The sequence below is a fragment of the Palaemon carinicauda genome, chromosome 8 (assembly GCF_036898095.1).
Source record: "Palaemon carinicauda isolate YSFRI2023 chromosome 8, ASM3689809v2, whole genome shotgun sequence".
Taxonomy (NCBI): domain Eukaryota; kingdom Metazoa; phylum Arthropoda; class Malacostraca; order Decapoda; family Palaemonidae; genus Palaemon; species Palaemon carinicauda.
In genome coordinates, this window is record NC_090732.1 from 130,547,437 (window position 1) to 130,565,170 (window position 17,734).

Genomic DNA, 17,734 nt, shown 5'->3' on the forward strand with positions numbered 1-17,734 from the left:
GAGTGACTGTCGACGAGGATGCTCCCCCAAAGGGAGAAACCACATGGGTTGCTCTGACAAGAGCCACAACACAAGGGCATATTGTCATAGGGGGAGGGGAAGGCACACTCACACGGCCCCGCAATGAGTGGGGCTAGAGACACAACCACTGACACTGAGGGAGGAGGAACAGGACCCGGGCCCACTGGCACAAGGATTGGGGCGACAAGCACAGGGGAAGGGGTGGGGGAACACAGGCACTGGGTCAGAGATTGGTGTAACACCAGGGATAGGGGTTACAGAGTACTTCTTCTCTTTACCCTTCAAGGCTGTGGGGTTTACAGCTCCTGAACCCAGCACCATGTCAGCTGATTTGGGGGCTACCTTAGCAGACTTAACCTTCTTCGCCTTGACAGTAACCACCAGACTCCCTAACATAGGGGGTACCACCACGTCTTTTACAATTTGAGACAAAATGCACAGGGGAAAGGTAGCCTTGGCTACCAATTCCTTCAAAAGGAGTCATGGAGGGCCTATCTTAAAGACCGAAGGAAGACCAAGCCTTCCTAAGGTCAAACTCATTGTCAGTAATCTGCACAGGCAATGTTGAGGAGTTCTCAGCCTTTGAAGGGAGTGACGAGCAGCAGGGATTCCCCACGCTCCGACGAAACCTGAAAACTTGGCCGATGTCGATCTGAAGCCTCCTGACAACTGCAGCGTATTCCCTGGATACCAATCCAGGGCATAAGCACAGGCCAGCCCCCACTTTCTAGAAAGCAAAAGAAAAAGACTAAAGCCCTTAAATATATCACAACAATAATTCCATAGTCATAGCAGCCGAAGAGTGACAGGTGGGTGGGAGCCGGGAGGGGGCAACTCACCCAAAATCACTACTATGCTTGTCTTTAATTACTTCGTTAATGACTTTTAAGGTCATTCCAGTTCTGCTGAGGACATTAATTATTCTAAAGGATGAAAGGGTTGCATACGCATAGGAGCAAATGATGTGTTGTGGGCCATATTTATTTCAAATTATAAACAAAGTAACATGCCAATTTTCATTCTTTCCCAGAAAATATAAAATTGTACTATAAACATATACTGTACCTTATTTGTAGCCTCATGATCAGCCTTCCTCTTTGCAGATGATGATGGAGGAGAATTGTTTGGAAATAAACTTTTTCCTTTGTTTTCTGGGCAGATAAGTTTTCCTTTCTTTTCTGGAGATTTGTAAAATACAAGAGGTGAAAGAGAAATAGAACACTTTGATGTTTTTGGTGGACTTATTTTCTTCTGAGTTTCAATGTTTTTGGGGCTATCTTTCTTCGGTGACTTTTTACCTTGACCTAGAGTGGATTTATTTGCCTTAGAAGATACCTGTTTAGGGACCTTTGAATTACTCATCTCTGATATATCAGCCAGCATTACTTTGGATGCCACAATAGCCATGCTCTGTCGTCGTGTCCTGCGGCGGTTGGAGGCAGGGGAAATGACTACAGAACTTGTTGGTAGATCTAGACGCTTTAAGATCATGCTTTGCCTTCGTTTCTGAAAGCACAGGGTAAGGTATGATAATCTTTATGATTGTGAAAAGTTATGATTGCATATGTAAAAGTTATACGGGAGGGTCAACTAAAATAGCTCTTTTTAATCAAAATAAAAGGATAGGACAATAAGTCTAGCGTAATGTGAAACAAAAATAGGAATTAAATCACAGTAAATTTATCTAATATATATTGCATAACAAGTAAAAAATTATCTTGTTTAGGATACATACTTTTGGTGAATTACGCTGAGGCTGTCTTTTAAAGACACTGGTATTTCTTCTGCCCTCAACCACTCTGAAAATTTGGATTAAAAAAGTTATTAAAAAACTTCTAAAATTCTTAAATTTTTCCATGCATTCCATTACTTGTAACAAACTTTAATGACCCACTAACTTGGGATGATAGGTACCGCCTGTTATGAGATGAGGATTTGTTTTCTTTAAAAAAAAAAAAAAAAAAAAAAAAAAAAAAAAAAAAAAAAAAAAAAAAAAAAAAAAAAAAAAAAAAAAAACTTTTTTTTTTTTGCATTTTTCAGCCATCCAAAACCAAGCTCTTTAACACAAAACATTCTGAGGCACGAAATGGGAAGTTGTTGAAACTTGGTATCAAGGTAATACGGTGAGACCTTACCCATTAGAATGTAAATTTTATTTATTCGTGGGAAGGAGAAAAGTCCACAAAGCAATGTTCTTGGGTATTCATTCCTAATTATATAACATCAAATATATACAGAACAAGCCTTTATATTTATATACATAAAAAAAAAATCATTGAGGTATTCCGAGTTATTCCAAAGTTAATAGGAGTTGAAAATTCACATATATTACAATTTGTCTCAACTTAATCTCTCCTGTTATATAACTTAGAATGTGCTGTGCTGTATTTGGTCTTACATAACTCAATGCTTATATAAATGTGAATGCACACTTACAGAAAAGACATTAAAGGAATGTGCTATTCAAAACTACAATTTAACCACACTGGCACTGGAACCAGTTTGCCACCCCATTGTAAAATCAGTTGTGAACAAGCACTTGTGCTGTTAAATTTCAAAGACTCTTTAAGCACAGAAAGAGAGCTTTTACTCTTAAGTGTTTGTTAACTTGTTCAACAACCAACTGCCATTGTTAATGTTAAGTCCTTAGCAAGTGATGATTTCCTTGATATGTGTACTATTGGTTCTGGTTCTGATTCTTGGGCAGGTGATTTCGATCCTGAGGTGCTTGATGTCCATACTCCTTTACATCCAGCTTTCACACTTCTAGGTTTCTAGGTTTACAGAATTTGAATCCAGGCTTATATTTCTTGATGCTAGTTGTGGTCAGAAGATAGAATCTTTGCAATACAATTTAGATAAGAGACATTTCAGTTAAGTTTAACAAACTGACAGAAAATCTTGAGATTGCATTTACTAGGATATCTAATAACCTTATGGATTCTCTTGCAGCTCCTCGTCAGGTACATGTCGATTGTACTGCAACAGATCCCCTGGCTTGTGAGCCCCGAAATGGCATATGTCTATGTGGAGCAAGATTACTAAAGGGCACAAAAGAATGAGCGAACACTAGAGCTGCATTGGGTAATTTCCTCCCGAAGAAGGGAAGTAATTATCAAGAGAGGAGAGATGCTATCCTACAAAAGCTCCTCTTCCCGATCAGCAGTGTAAACAATCTCTTCAGGATCAACAGGGCATACAATTCTATCTTTAAAAAAGGTACACAATTCAATGGACAGGTTTGTATCATCAAAGGAAAATGAATTAACTTTACCATACGCCTATCTTCATTGCGTTTATGCCAATAAGTGAGCAGTAATGAGTTTGTCCATTCTTATTTCATCCAAAACCAAAATGCTGGAAGACTCAACCCACCTACACACTAAAGTGACTGTGCAATCAGCAATAAACAAAAGGGCAGGGATCTCCCACTTAACACCTAAATCTTTCATTCATCACTTATTCTGTCACAATTTGCCAAATATCCATATTTAAAAAAAGATATAAACATATCATTTTCTACTTCTGTTAAAATTCTACTACGAAATTACTAGTATTTAAAAAAAAATGCATACTAAATTAAGTTTAGTGGGAGAGGCTATTCTGTGCACAGTTGCCAACAAAGATTATATAAAGTGCTAGTTATAGCTATTCATATAATTAACGTTTCTCATGTGGCACAATCTACTGGGATGACTACTGTAGGTATCACAGGGGAGAAAGAGATTGAAGGAAATTTTTTTTGTTTAATTAGAGGTCTGGAAGCCAGTACAAACGGAACGATTTCCGTTTGTACATTGTTTACATGCCAAATACAACTGGAAATCGTTCCTATTTATGTACAAACGATCCGAGGGAGAAGTCATTGTTAAAAGACATTATTGTAAGTGATGCAACGAGCTGAGTGATAATGTGCTGACTAGTGCCAGCCAAGGGTAAACTAAACGTGGCCATAACAAAAGTGAATGGACTTGAATCTAATGCAACCAGGAATTGTCAAGAACAGTGTTGCTGTGTATTAAAGTTAAGTCTGTTACTAGATCTACCTGATTGTGTGTCCCTACACCACGATATGAACAAACCCGCAAACCTGTGGAGAACGTGAATACAGCAAAAAGGACTCAAAAGGCCAGTATTATCCAAATGGTTTACAGTGATTAAAGTGATTCACTCTGTCAGTAATTCCCTAGTAGGTAATTCACAGTGATAAGCAGCAAAATGGCCGCACAAAGCATTGGTTGCCCAGTGCCTGGATGCACCTATCGAACCGAGGCATCCACAGAGACCATCATTACCGCAGCGCTCCTGAACGCACACACAACGACTCATGCCCGGGGCCCAGTAGCTCAATACCACCCGCCAAGCACCAAGGTTGAAAAACTTAAGCGCCCAACGATATCAGCGGCCGGCACGAGTGGGGAGTGGGACTATTTCCTAACTCGTTGGGGCGAATACCGCAAGGGAACCGGGCTCCAAGGGGATGATGTTGTTGTACAACTCCTTGAATGTTGTGAGGAGAGCCTACGCAAGGACATCACCAGCGCCGCGGGGAGGAGCCTGGTAGGCGAATCGGAGGATGCGGTGCTTAGTGCGATAAAAGCCCTCGCGGTGCGCGGGGAGAACGCAATGGTGGCGCGGGCGGCTCTCTCAAACATGCGACAGGGCCGCGGGGAACCGATACGGGCATTTCACGCCCGTGTGAAGGCCCAAGCAAACACGTGCAAATACGTCAGGAGGTGCATATGTGGACTAAACGTAAACTTTGAGGACGACGTGATCAAAGATGTGCTTGCACGAGGTATCGCTGACCAGGACATCCAGCTGCATCTACTTAGCGACCAGCGGCAGGAGATGTCGCTGGAGGAAACGATCAGGTTCATCGAAGCGAAAGAGTCTGGTAAGCAGTCTGCGTCCCGATTGCTGGACACCCACAGTCATGGCGCGGAGGCTGTCACCAGCTCCTATCGCTGCATCAAGCGCCAAAACGCGGTAAACAGGGGTGATGCACGTCAGACGGATGCAAGTGACGGTGGCAGACAAGCTGTTTGCGGGTACTGTGGTGAGAAGGGCCATGGAAAGAATGCGCCCTGGCGAATCAGGAAGACTGAGTGCCCGGCTTACAGTAGAAAGTGCCGCAAATGTAATCGCGATAACCACATAGAGCGAATGTGCCGGAGTAAATTGGCGGCTGAATCTGCCAACACAGACGCATGCGACGAACAGACGGCAGCATTCGTAGAGTTGTGTGCCGTGTCAGATATCCGAACGATCGACGGTGAACAGTTGCTAGCACTAGATCACCACCTGTATGACAACATGTGCGACAGATGGCTCAGGCGGAACTCCCAACCGCAGCCGTTCATAAACCTCCGACTCGGCATCCATGCAGGGGATTACCTCGCCCTGGGATTCAGACCGGTCAAGCGCGCAAGACCTGCAACACTCCCTGCCATGGCCGACACCGGTTGCCAGAGTTGTCTGGTCGGGGTTAACGTTATCGAGCAGATGGGCCTGATGACCGCGGACCTGCTCCCGGTCTCGATGAGTATGAAGGCTGCGAATAAACAAGATATCCGTATCTTAGGGGCAGCCATCGTCCGATTCTGCAGAACACACGCCGGAGATCCGCAAACCGAATCTCGGCAAATAGTGTATGTCACGGATTCGACCGACAGAGTGTTCTTGTCACGCAGCGCCTGCGTCGATCTTGGCATAATCTCCAAAGATTTCCCCACACTGGGTAAGATGTCGTGCAGTGCGGCAACCACAGACAATTGTACACCGCAAAATGATACATGTGACAATGGCGTGACATCTCGATGTAATTGTCCTCGGCGTACGGCGCCCCCACCTAAACCTACGTCTATCCCCATGCCGGCCACAGAAGGTAACAGGGAGGCCATTCAACAATACCTGAAGGAACTTTATGCCTCCAGCACATTCAACACGTGCGTCCACCAGCCCCTCCCCATGATGGCGGGCCCACCGATGCGCTTGATGGTTGACTCAGATGCTAAGCCCGTTGCCCATCACACCCCCATTCCAGTAGCGTTACACTGGCAAGAAACCGTGAAAGCAGGTCTGGACCAAGACGTCAAAATGGGAGTTATCGAGCCAGTGCCCGTAGGAGAGCCGGTGACATGGTGCCACAGAATGGTAGTCTGCGCAAAGAAGACGGGGAAGCCTAGAAGGACGGTAGACCTTCAGGCTCTCAATGCTCATGCCACTCGTGAAACACACCACACCCAATCGCCCTTTCATCAGGCCCGTTGTGTCCCACCGGGGAAACTAAAAACAGTGTTCGATGCCTGGAATGGATACCACAGTGTACCACTGCACAAGGAGGACCGCCACATGACCACCTTTATCACACCCTGGGGCAGATATCGGTACTGTGTCGCCCCACAAGGCTATGCCGCGTCAGGCGATGGCTACTCAGGCGATATGATGAGATAGTATCCGACGTCCGTGACATGACGAAATGCGTTGATGACACATTACTGTGGGCCGACACTATTGAGGAAAGCTTCTACCAGGCAGTCACTTGGCTCGACGTCTGCGGGAGAAACGGCATCACCCCCAATCCCGACAAATTTTTGTTTGGCTGTCGCGAGGTAGAATTCGCCGGCTTCACCATCTCAATGGACAGTGTGCGCCCTTGTGCGAAATACCTGCAGGCAATATCAGACTTCCCACGCCCGAAGAACATTACCGACGCTCGATCGTAGTTTGGCCTAGTAAACCAAGTGTCTTATGCTTTCAGTATGGCTGAGCGCATGCTCCCATTTCGCGAGCTACTGAAACCCGACAAGGCATTTACGTGGACCGACGATCTTGAAAGCGCATTCCAAGCATCTAAAGAGGCCATTGTAGATGAAATTACCAACGGGGTGCGCATCTTCGACAAAACCAAGCCGACATGCCTTGCGACCGATTGGTCTAAAGAAGGCATCGGGTTCTGGCTATTCCAAAAACATTGCCAATGCCCAACAGACAAGCCATTCTGCTGCCGCGAAGATTGGAAGGTGACCCTAGTCGGGAGTCGTTTCACGCACCCAGCCGAATCCAGGTATGCCGCGATAGAGGGGGAAGCCCTGGCGGTAGCCGATCCCCTTGACAAATCACGCTACTTTGTCCTCGGCTGCTCAAACCTGGTCATTGCGGTAGATCACAAGCCACTATTAAAGGTGTTGGGGAACTGATCCCTGGATGACATCCCGAATCCCCGACTGCGCAACCTAAAGGAGAAGACACTGCGCTACCGCTTCCGCATCGTATACGTGCCAGGGATGCGCAACAAAGCAGCTGATGCCATTTCACGTCATCCGAGAGGCGACACCAACCCAGAAAAACTGTATCTCCCTGACGACAATGCATCAGTCTGCGACCACTCCATACCGTCGGTCCACCACGATATCCTTGCCGGCATACGCATGAGCGACTGTGACACATGCACGATTGAAGAGCCCGCATACCTCACAGCCCTAGATTCCCTTCCAGCGGTCACCTGGGACCGTGGACGGGAATCTACAGCAAGCGATCCCGCCCTTCACACGCTCACAGAGCTCATCGAACATGGGTTCCCGACATCAAAAGATGACATGCCACAACACCTCCGTGCGTATTACCACCTACAGAACGAGCTCATCACCTTCGACGGTGTCGCATTGTTCAAAGATCGTGTTATCATCCCGACATGCTTGCGCCAGGGTGTCCTATCCGCATTACATTCGGCACATCAGGGTGTTTCCATGATGACTGCTCGTGCAGAGGCATCAGTGTACTGGCCAGGCATTACCGCAGACATACAGGCGACTAGAGATAACTGTGAGGATTGCCACCGCATGGCCCCCTCCCAACCATCCGCCCCCCCTACCCCACCCGTCTTGCCTGTTTAGCCATTCCAGTCAATGTGTGCCGACTACTTCACTCACAAGGGCACCCACTACCTGGTAATTGTGGACCGATACTCGAACTGGCCACTTATATCAAAATCTACCAGTGGTGCCAAAGGACTAATTGACAACCTGCGCCGTGCATTCGTCACGTACGGAATTCCTGAGGAACTTGCCAGCGATGGTGGGCCAGAATTCACGGCAACCGAAACACGTGGGTTCTTGAGAGACTGGGGTGTCCACCACCGACTGTCATCAGTAGCATTTCCACACAGCAATTGCCGAGCGGAAATCGGAGTGAAAACGATGAAGCGCCTGATTACTAACAACACGGGGACAAATGCCGTTCAGAAAGCAGTCCTCCAGTACAGGAACACTCCAGACCCAGTCACAAGAATCTCCCCAGCCATGTGCGTCTTCGGTCACCCGATCCGCGATCTCATCCCTATCCTTCCTGGGAAGTACAACCCCCACACCACATGGCGCGAAACCCTGACATCCAGGGAAGAAGCCCTACGCAAGCGCCATATCCGCATGATGGACACTTGGTCACAACACACTCGCCGTCTGCCACCCCTACGGGTTGGTGACCATGTTCGCATCCAGAATCAAACTGGCCCACATCCCACCAAATGGGACAGGACCGGGACAGTCGTCGAGGTAAGGCAGTACGACCAGTACGTGGTAAAGGTTGATGGCTCGGGCCGAGTATCGCTGCGCAATCGGAAATTCCTGAGAAAGTTCACACCGGTTACGACCCCGACAGAGCCGCAAAATATAACCTATGGTGGCATACCCCTTTAACCACCCGCAAGCGCGGCCCCGACCAAGCCGAAGGAGACTAACCGACACGTATCAACACCGCCGGACCCGCCTGCTGACCAACCACAACTGCTGGCTGACCGACATTACCCAACATCAGTCGATCAACCTCCCCCACTCACGCCTGTAAAGCCGGCCAACCACACTCGCCAGCTTATACACACAACGCCGAACGACCAAACACCACTGCCCCCACCAGCAACACCAAGTCGTGTCAGACCTTCAACGCCAGCCGCTCCACCCCAACTAGCAAATCCCATCCCACCAATTGGTCTCGCTGTGGGCCGGCCATCCAGGACTGTCAAAACGCCAAAATGGCATGAAGACTATGATTTTTCATCTCATGATTAACAAGTCTATATCCAATGTCGTAGAATGCTCGATCGACCTGATATTATATCAGACATTGCATTACTTTCACCAGTGTAATTATTGCTTTGTGTAACTTGACTAGTTTGAAGAATGTTTGATCAACCTGTTATTAGACTAGATGTCATATTACCATCCTCATTACATTCATTTATCAGTATAATTTACAGAACTATCAGGCTGTTTAGTGAAGATTTTCCATTTTAAACTCAATGACCCAGTTAATTACTGTTCAAACTTAATCAGTCTCTTCCTAGCCGATCAAGACTTGGGAGGAGATAGAGAACCATGACTTATGAACGTCACCTGTGTGTGACACTGTGAACGTTGTAGAGCACACCCCTCGCTTGTACATTGTTTACATGCCAAATACAAATGGAAATCGATCCTATTTAGCTTTAATAATCACAGCGTCATTGTAACAATTCTTACTTGCAACGACTGACCTGGAAGGTGTGTTCTAAGAAATCCAAATCAGATCTCAAAAAGTAAATTTCATACTGTACATAGGATGAAAAAAAAAAAAAAAATTATAATTCCTTAAATTTAAATAAGCTACTGATAAAAATCATTATACACTGATACCTTTTGGAATTGACAGGTGAATCCTTAAACTGAAAACTAGATCCAGACACCCAGTCCTCTGGAGAGTCCTGCAAGGTTTTGGGCCCAGAACGCATCTGTCGGACAACCAAACTCCGCTTACGTGGGGAGACCATCTTCACCCTAGAGAATGATATAAAAAAAGTAGAAATCAATATACAGTATAGTACTATATACAAAATTACAGAGAATAACAAAAGACAATTAAATCATAATCTCATTCACAATAATATGAATCTCCCCTGATGCTCAAATTTCTTTTTCACCACCCCACTTCAATCGATACTTACCTGTAAAATTTTTTAATTTTCTCATTTTTTTCTTCACTTCAATAATTACATGCCCTTAACATGGAATAGAATCCTCTGGCAATAAGTGGTGAAAAGCCAGGTTGCCAGTCAACTAATCTAGTTTTCAGTTATCTTTATCTCATGGCCACGATCTCACGCTCTTAGGTTGGTTACTTACTGCACTTAATATGTCTTCCCATGGTTTGTAATTATTGCCTGGAATGTACACGGGAATTATTTCTTTGAGATCATGATCCCTCCCTTTGTGTACCATGTCAGGGTCAATACTGTGATTTAAATAATCATTGCGAAGTGTGTGTTACTGTCGGAAAAGTATGTTTCAATGATTGCCGATCAAGCTAACCGTTCTAAACATAAAAGGGAACTTACTGATAGTTCTTGGCAACACACAAGTTCAGTCATCTTGTGATAGTACAGTGGACCCTCTACACACGAACGTATCTACATCCGAAGTAAGCAATTTTCGTCGTACCGGTTGTATCCGAATTTTTCGACACGCGCAGTACAATTTGAACACGTTCCTACTCTACACCCGAATTTTTTTTCGACACCCGAAGTAAACAATACCCGTACGCGTAGACGGTACTCATAGCGCCGGATGTATTTTTTATTTCCGCCGATAGAAGGCTTGGGTCATTCCTCTGTTCTCGTCGGCTTTGTGTGGTTGTGCACTGTGTGTTCTGCTATTACAGTAACTGTATTTTAATCGTGATTTTTTGGGTACATCCTTTTACGGTTTTTTACGTAAAGCATGGGTCCTAAAAGGCTTAGTTTCGCAAGTGGTAGTGGTAGTGGTGAGAAAAGGAAGAAGGAAATGCTTTCTTTAGAAGTAAACCAAGAAATTATTGAAAAGCATGAGTGAACTTGCAAAAGAATATGGCCGAAATATGTCGACGATCTCGACAATCTTGAAACAGAAAGAAGCCATTAAAGCAGTGAAACCTTCTAAGGGGATAACCATCATTTCAAAACGTCGTAGCCCTATCATAGAAGAGATGGAACGACTTCTGCTAATCTGGATCAAGGACAGAGATTGTTGGCGACACCATCACCGAAACTATCATCTGCGAGAAGGCGCACGCCATCTTCACGGACTTGAAGGAGGCGAGCTGTGGGGGTGATGCTGGGGAGAGTTCAACCGAACCTTCCTCAGACGATTTCAAGGCATCTCGTGGCTGGTTTGAGAAATTTAAGAAACGGTCCGGGATTCATTTAGTTGTTCGCCACGGAGAGGCTGCTAGTGCGGACACAAAGGCTGCAGCTGACTTTGTGAAGAGCTTTGAAAGGACCGTGCAGGAAGAAGGCTACGTAGAGCAGCAGGTGTTTAATTGTGATGAAACTGGGCTGTTTTGGAAGAAGATGCCCAGTCGAACCTACATCACCGCCGAAGAGAAGAAATTGCCTGGGCATAAGCCAATGAAGGATCGGTTGACTCTTGCCCTATGTGCCAACGCTAGCGGGGACTTTAAAGTCAACCCCTTACTGGTTTACCATTCTGAGAACCCTAGGGCCTATACCCTTTTACCCCCAGGCTACTTGGAACTTCCAACCCTATTTTTTATTCAAGCACATTTTGCAGTATATATTTTTCAAATTGCTCTAAGAGCCTTAATTTTCATCATAGAGAGGTCAGGTTGGTCTCATTCTCTTGGAAAATGCCTGAAATTTCTCAAAAAATTATATATAAAATAAAAAAATTGTAAATAGCAGTTTTTTGCAAGGACGTACCAGTACGTCCTTTGGGGGTAAAAGGGTTAAGGCACAGAATGTGGATAAGGACCAGCTTCATGTTTTCTGGTGATCCAACTCAAAGGCCTGGGTCACTAGGCAGTTCTTTGTTCAATGGGTTAACCAAGTTTTCGGTCCTTCTGTGAAGAAGTATCTTCATGAGCAGAAATTGCACCCGCTCACCCCCCCCCCCCAGTACTTGAAGATGATATCTTCGAAGAATTCAAGTTCATAAAGGTGCTGTATCTTCCACCGAATACCACCTCTATCCTCCAGGCCATGGACCAGCAAGTCATCTCGAATTTCAAGAAGCTCTACACCAAGCACCTATTCAAGCATTGCTTTAATGTCACGCAAAGCACAAACTTAACTTTGCGTGAATTTTGGAAAAGCCACTTTAACATCGTGCACTGCTTGAAGATCATAGATCAGGCTTGGGTGGGAGTAACTCGACGGACACTGAATTCTGCCTGGAAGAAGCTGTGGCCTGATGCAGTTTCTCCCCGAGATTTCGAGGGTTTTGACCCCGAACCTGATCCCGTGGTGGGTGCAGCGGAAGACGTAGAGGAAATCGTCTCCCTTGGAGCTCAAGGAACTCCATGCTATGTCTGAGCACATAGGGGTGATGACGAGGAAGGGATCGAGGAGGTAGAACATGTGTTAGGTTCGGCGCAAATAAAAGAGATGTTAGGAAAATATCAAGACGTGGTCGACTTCATCGACAAATGCCATCCAAAAAAATTGCAGGTTTGTCGTGCAGTTGCGCAGTTCGATGATGTTTGCCTAACTCATTTTCGAAACATTCTGAAAAGCCGTACCAAGCAACTTTCTATCGATAGCTTCTTTAAAAAAACTATGAAGCTAACTCGTGATGAAGAGGAAGGAAGTGGTTCAAAGAAAACGGCAAAGAGTGAAGAGAAAAAAATTCAATCAATTTTAAGTGGAGAGAGTGAAAGTGATTAAAATTAATCATCAAAAAGAAAAAAAAAGAAAATGTAAAAATAAAAAATATAAAAATAAAAAATAAATAAGCTAAGTTAGGTTAAAGTTCACTTAGTGTAAGTTAGAATAAGTTACGGTAGTGTACGTTTATTGTAGTCACCCTCTCTACCTCCTCGCCGCCCGTCCGTCTCCTCTCTGCGTAGCAAGACCAACACCTGCGCTGGACTTTCTAAGGTAAAGTGACGCTAAAAACCCATTTCTTATTTATTATTTCTTGATAATTATTATTTTTTACATGTCTATTATCTAATTTAGAGTGCATATTGTCATGTGTAATTATGTGTAGTAATTTATTAAGGAGTTATCATAGGTTTTTGGGCTCAACCACGGATTAATCCTATTTCAATGTATTCTTATGGGAAAATTTGTTTCTACATCCGAAGTCGGTTGTGGAACGGATTAAATTCGTATGTAGAGGTACCACTGTAATGAGCTTAATAAGCTCTTGACATCACTTGCTTCCATCGTTAAACTTCAGAAGTCCAGTGAATCCTTACTTAACCTTGGTAATTCTGGACCTTCTCAAACAATGGCCAAACTTAACCCCCCCCCCCCCAATAGTCATTATAAAACTAAAAAGGTCTCATTCAGTAAAGGTTCTGAATCTGCACTACGCTCGACAGATTTGAAAGCCTCAGAGCCTAAAATTCTTTACAAATTACAGTACGTGTGAGGCACAAGACAGAGTAGGTTGTACTGATCCTAAGATACCTCTTCTCATTAAAGTACCGTAAGTGCTTCTCACCCAACAGGTAATAAAGTGTCTCCTATTACTTACGTGGATGGCATGGCATATCGTATGAATCCCTTAAATTCACTGCATCGACCTAGATTACACAATATTAATGAGTTACCTGACCTCATCTTGGATGGTGATTTAGTAACTCATCTTGATCCAATCATGGTGCCTCACAATAGAAAATCTCTGAATTTCAGTTATGTTAATTGATTAACTAAAGAGATATTATTTGAAAGTAGTCAGATAAGGACTGTAATTGAATTACTTTCCTTTGCAGATTCTATTATATGGGTTGTTTCTAATCTCATAGAAGAGAAATTTACTGGTCATCAGGATTTGGATAATATTTTGGATTATCTGACTTACCTAGATAAAGCAATATCAAATGAGACAACAGAAGCATTATCTGCCCTTGTGTGTTGTGTGATGTAGAGAAGAGAACAGGTATGTACAATAGTTTTATTGTAGGTTTAGTCTCAGAGACTCAATTAATTTCCACTCCTATTTTTGGTCCTGTGTTGGATGGAGTTAACATTAAAAAGTGGCTCAAGTAGAAAACAGAACTCAAACCGATACCCTGATGTCAGTTTCTAGATATACCCAACCTTCCAGTAACAGGTCAGATTTCTCAAGCTCAACAAGGAGGCCCTTTCATTCAAGAGATAGCACAACAGTACATTTTCCAGGATTGTCAAATTAACTTAAAACCCGTATCATAGAACAGTCTGACGGTCATTTAAACCAAAGTACGGTAGGAGAAAGACTTTCTCATTCTTCCCCATTTGGGAAAGACTACAGCCTGACCCGTAAGTAATGGCTGTGGTCAAAGAAGGCTACTGAATAACGCTAGCTACTGAATAATGCTAACTACCAACCCGCCTTTATTGAAAATATTGGTCTCCTACCCAATATACATTAATAATAAAACAAAAGCTCAGTTGCTACAACTACAAATTGCAAAACTTGGTGAGTATGCAATACAAGAGATCCTAAACCCTTTCCCACTAGTCGGCCATTCCTAGCACTGTACCAAAAAGCTCAAGGGTGGAGACAGTTCTACATATCTCAGTACTCCAGAAGTTCACAGTGGTTACAAAGTTTTTCATGAAAACACCCTCAAAGGTTCAAAACATCGAAACATATGTTGGTATGAATGTAGATGTGGCTTCTAGGAACCATGATCTCCAAAGAGAAGTTTGTCCCTTTGGGCCATCTGTAAAGGCACTTTTTTTTTATTTCATCTCAAGTCACATTGGAACACGAAAACCAATTTAGATACTGTCTCTGCCACCAATGGTAAATCAACTTCTCTAACTGTGTTGGTGAGATGAACACAGTCGCCTGTCATAAGAGTTTCTTTGGAGTTGAAAATACCAGACCTATCCTGTTCACAAATTCATCACAGGAAGGGTGAGGAGTAACAATGGATTCCACAGGAAGCAAAGCTACACATCAATTGCCCAAAGTTACTCGCAATTTTCAAGACTTCCTCTATTTCAAAGGATAAACGGTTTGAATACTGTATGTGTAAGAACAAAGTTACATTAATAGGAAAGATGAAAGTATGGAATTGTTACATGGGGCCCAACAAAAAGGCCATAAAGGCATTTGAAATTATAAGATAAATGGAAAACAAAAATGAAAGAGGATACAGATGCAGAGGTAAAACCAAAACAAAAGTGGGTGCAACTAAGGATCAAAAGGAAGCTGAAGAACCTTTACTTAATAGAGATCTAGGAAAAATTAGTACATGGTTCAAATTATGGGGTATGAAGTTGAATCCTAACAAAACTCAAAGTATGATTGGAAGTATGTGAAAGACAGTGGCTCCTCAACATCCTGATCTTAGCATTAATAATGTTTTTTTTTTTAAACACTATGAATATCAAAATTTAGGTGTGATTCTTAAAAGCAAATTTACTTTTGAGAAATATTAGACGTCTCGTCTTCAATTGGACAAAAATTGGTTTATTGAGAATTATTGGTGATCAATCTATTCTGTAAAAGTTTTAATTCCTTCATTCTAGTTGTTTCGAGCACTGTTCTCCTGTCCGGTGTTCAGCTGCTGAATCTCATCTTAGTTTGTTGGACAGGAACTTACAGTCTATTAGATTTCTTATTCCTGATCTAAATAATCATCTTTGGCATCATCATTCAGTTAGTTTGTTATGCATGTTGCATAAGATTTTTTCACGATTCTGATCATCCTTTGCATTCAGATCTTCCCAGATAACACCATTCGTAATACTAGGCATGCAGTTACTTCTAAGTCATGCCTTCTTCATCATAAGGCTCAATACTACATAGGAGTTTTATTCCACATGTGACCAAGTTGTGGAATGATCTTCCCAATGTACTGTAGTTGAATCAGCGGAACTTCAAAAGTTCAAACTTGGAGCGAATGTTTTTAAGAACAGGCTGACTTAAAACACTTTTTGCAGCTTTCAAGAAAAACCTGAAGACGTATCTCTTCGGAAAGTGTTATATTAGTGATCAGAAAACTATTAAGCCTGAATACAAATGCTAGCGAATAACTGAAAAGATGCAGAGCAAAACATAAACTGGAAAGCAATTATTTTCACACATCAAGGCCCACCTGAACAGACTCTTAGTGTCTGATGGAGGGCGAGAAATAAACCCCTAAAAGTAAGCATATGTTATTCTAAAATAGTTATTGTTCTTAATATATTTCATTTAATTGTTTATTACTTCTATTGTAGCTTATTTACTTTCCTCATTGGGGTGTATTTTCACTGTTGATAGCGCCTCTGGGCTTATTGCATCCTGCCTTTCCTATTATAGTTGTAGCTCAGCTAGTAATTATAATCATAATATCAATCATAGTGCAATGCATAAGGTACACTGATGGCTATCATTCTATTTGGGGTTTAGATTTGAATGCCTAACCTACCATAATGGGACAAGTTCTTACCCTAAAGAGGTCACCCAGATACTGGTATATCAATATCTCTACAACTAATCATTTCAGATACAACGGGTACAGTAAGCAATTACAAACAATGTGAAAAAAAGCATCAATGGGTTTCTAGGAAGGAAAACGCAAAGTTCCTGAAATTCACAGTAAAATTAAAATTCGTAGGATTAGCACAAAATTTGCCCAAGGTTGGCTACCATTTTATTTTATTCGCTGGAATAAAGGACTACTAATCATTTTAATCCAGACTGCTTGGCCAGGCAAAACCTTCATAAAATAAAATATCTCATTTAACTCGTGCAATCTGGTCTCCAATCTCTCTACTACCTCGTTGCTAGAATCTAGGTTACTGAACTTGAAAGTTGATGGGCACGAAACTATTCAAGATTTCATTTTAGACTGCTCATGGGTTTAGGCCTACTAAGTGGTACCAATAAACGTTTCCCTTAGAACCAATGTCATTTACAACCATGAACGTTCATGATAGTGACCTCCATTCTGGGGAGGGGGTTTGTTTACAAAATTATACCCGCCAAAATGCACAGTTGACAGCCTCTTTCTGTTGAGAATGAAATTGACATTAAACATCCGTTCTTCCACAAAAGTGACACCATATTAGAACTCTATTGCAATCTGATAATTTACTGACCTTTTTTACACTTCACCCAAGCTTGAAAATTTGCAGAAACAGGGTAAATCAAGTTAAATACGCCACTAAAGGAAGAACAGAAAAACTACGACTTAGTGGGTTTGGCATCCACTTCCCTTTATGGGGGATAGGGGAGGGGAGGGGATCACATGCTCTTTCTCTTATCCCCCCTCCCCCACGGGAGAAGTGAGGAGAGGGGGAATGAGGTTACGCTGTCTGTGATTTAAATTGGACGTTACTACTGACGTCACAGAAAGTTTCTGGTAGAAATATCAGTGATAATTTTACTATTGATAAATTATAGCAACACAGTCTCATTTAAATTTTAAGAGAATGAGGTAATTCAAAAATACACTTTTCGGGTGATGTATTTAAGTGCAATGGTATATTGCCTACCACTTAAATTTGGACGCGCACAATCAATATACGCCAGGCCCAAATGTATGATGAAGAAATTCTTCAATTCCCCCTTATAAAAGTTGGAATCCTATATCTCTTTTGTCTTTCTTCCAGTGTTCCACATCCCCACCATTCCCCCCCCCCCTTCGAGTAGTGCGGGGACAGTGTGCTGGGGGGTCTGAGAGAGTTTCATCATTGTTGAATCCTGGTAACCAATGAGAAGGAAGGGTTGACTCACTTCTACCAATCACCAGTTTGTTG

At 43.0% G+C, this 17,734-nt stretch overlaps 1 protein-coding gene across 1 annotated transcript in view; it reads right to left on the reverse strand.

Moving 5' to 3' along the window:
• The window catches only part of LOC137645927 (neurofilament heavy polypeptide-like), a 29,609-nt gene extending 12,283 nt beyond the window's left edge, over positions 1 to 17,326 (reverse strand). Inside the window, exons 1-4 of the mRNA XM_068378982.1 lie at positions 17,075 to 17,326; positions 9,693 to 9,833; positions 1,757 to 1,820; positions 1,087 to 1,527 (exon numbers count right to left, since the gene is read on the reverse strand). Of these exons, the coding sequence (XP_068235083.1) occupies positions 1,087 to 1,527; positions 1,757 to 1,820; positions 9,693 to 9,826 (639 nt within the window). The 5' untranslated portion in view covers positions 9,827 to 9,833; positions 17,075 to 17,326. The remainder of the gene's footprint in view (positions 1 to 1,086; positions 1,528 to 1,756; positions 1,821 to 9,692; positions 9,834 to 17,074) is intronic.
• Between the last annotated feature and the right edge of the window lie 408 nt (positions 17,327 to 17,734).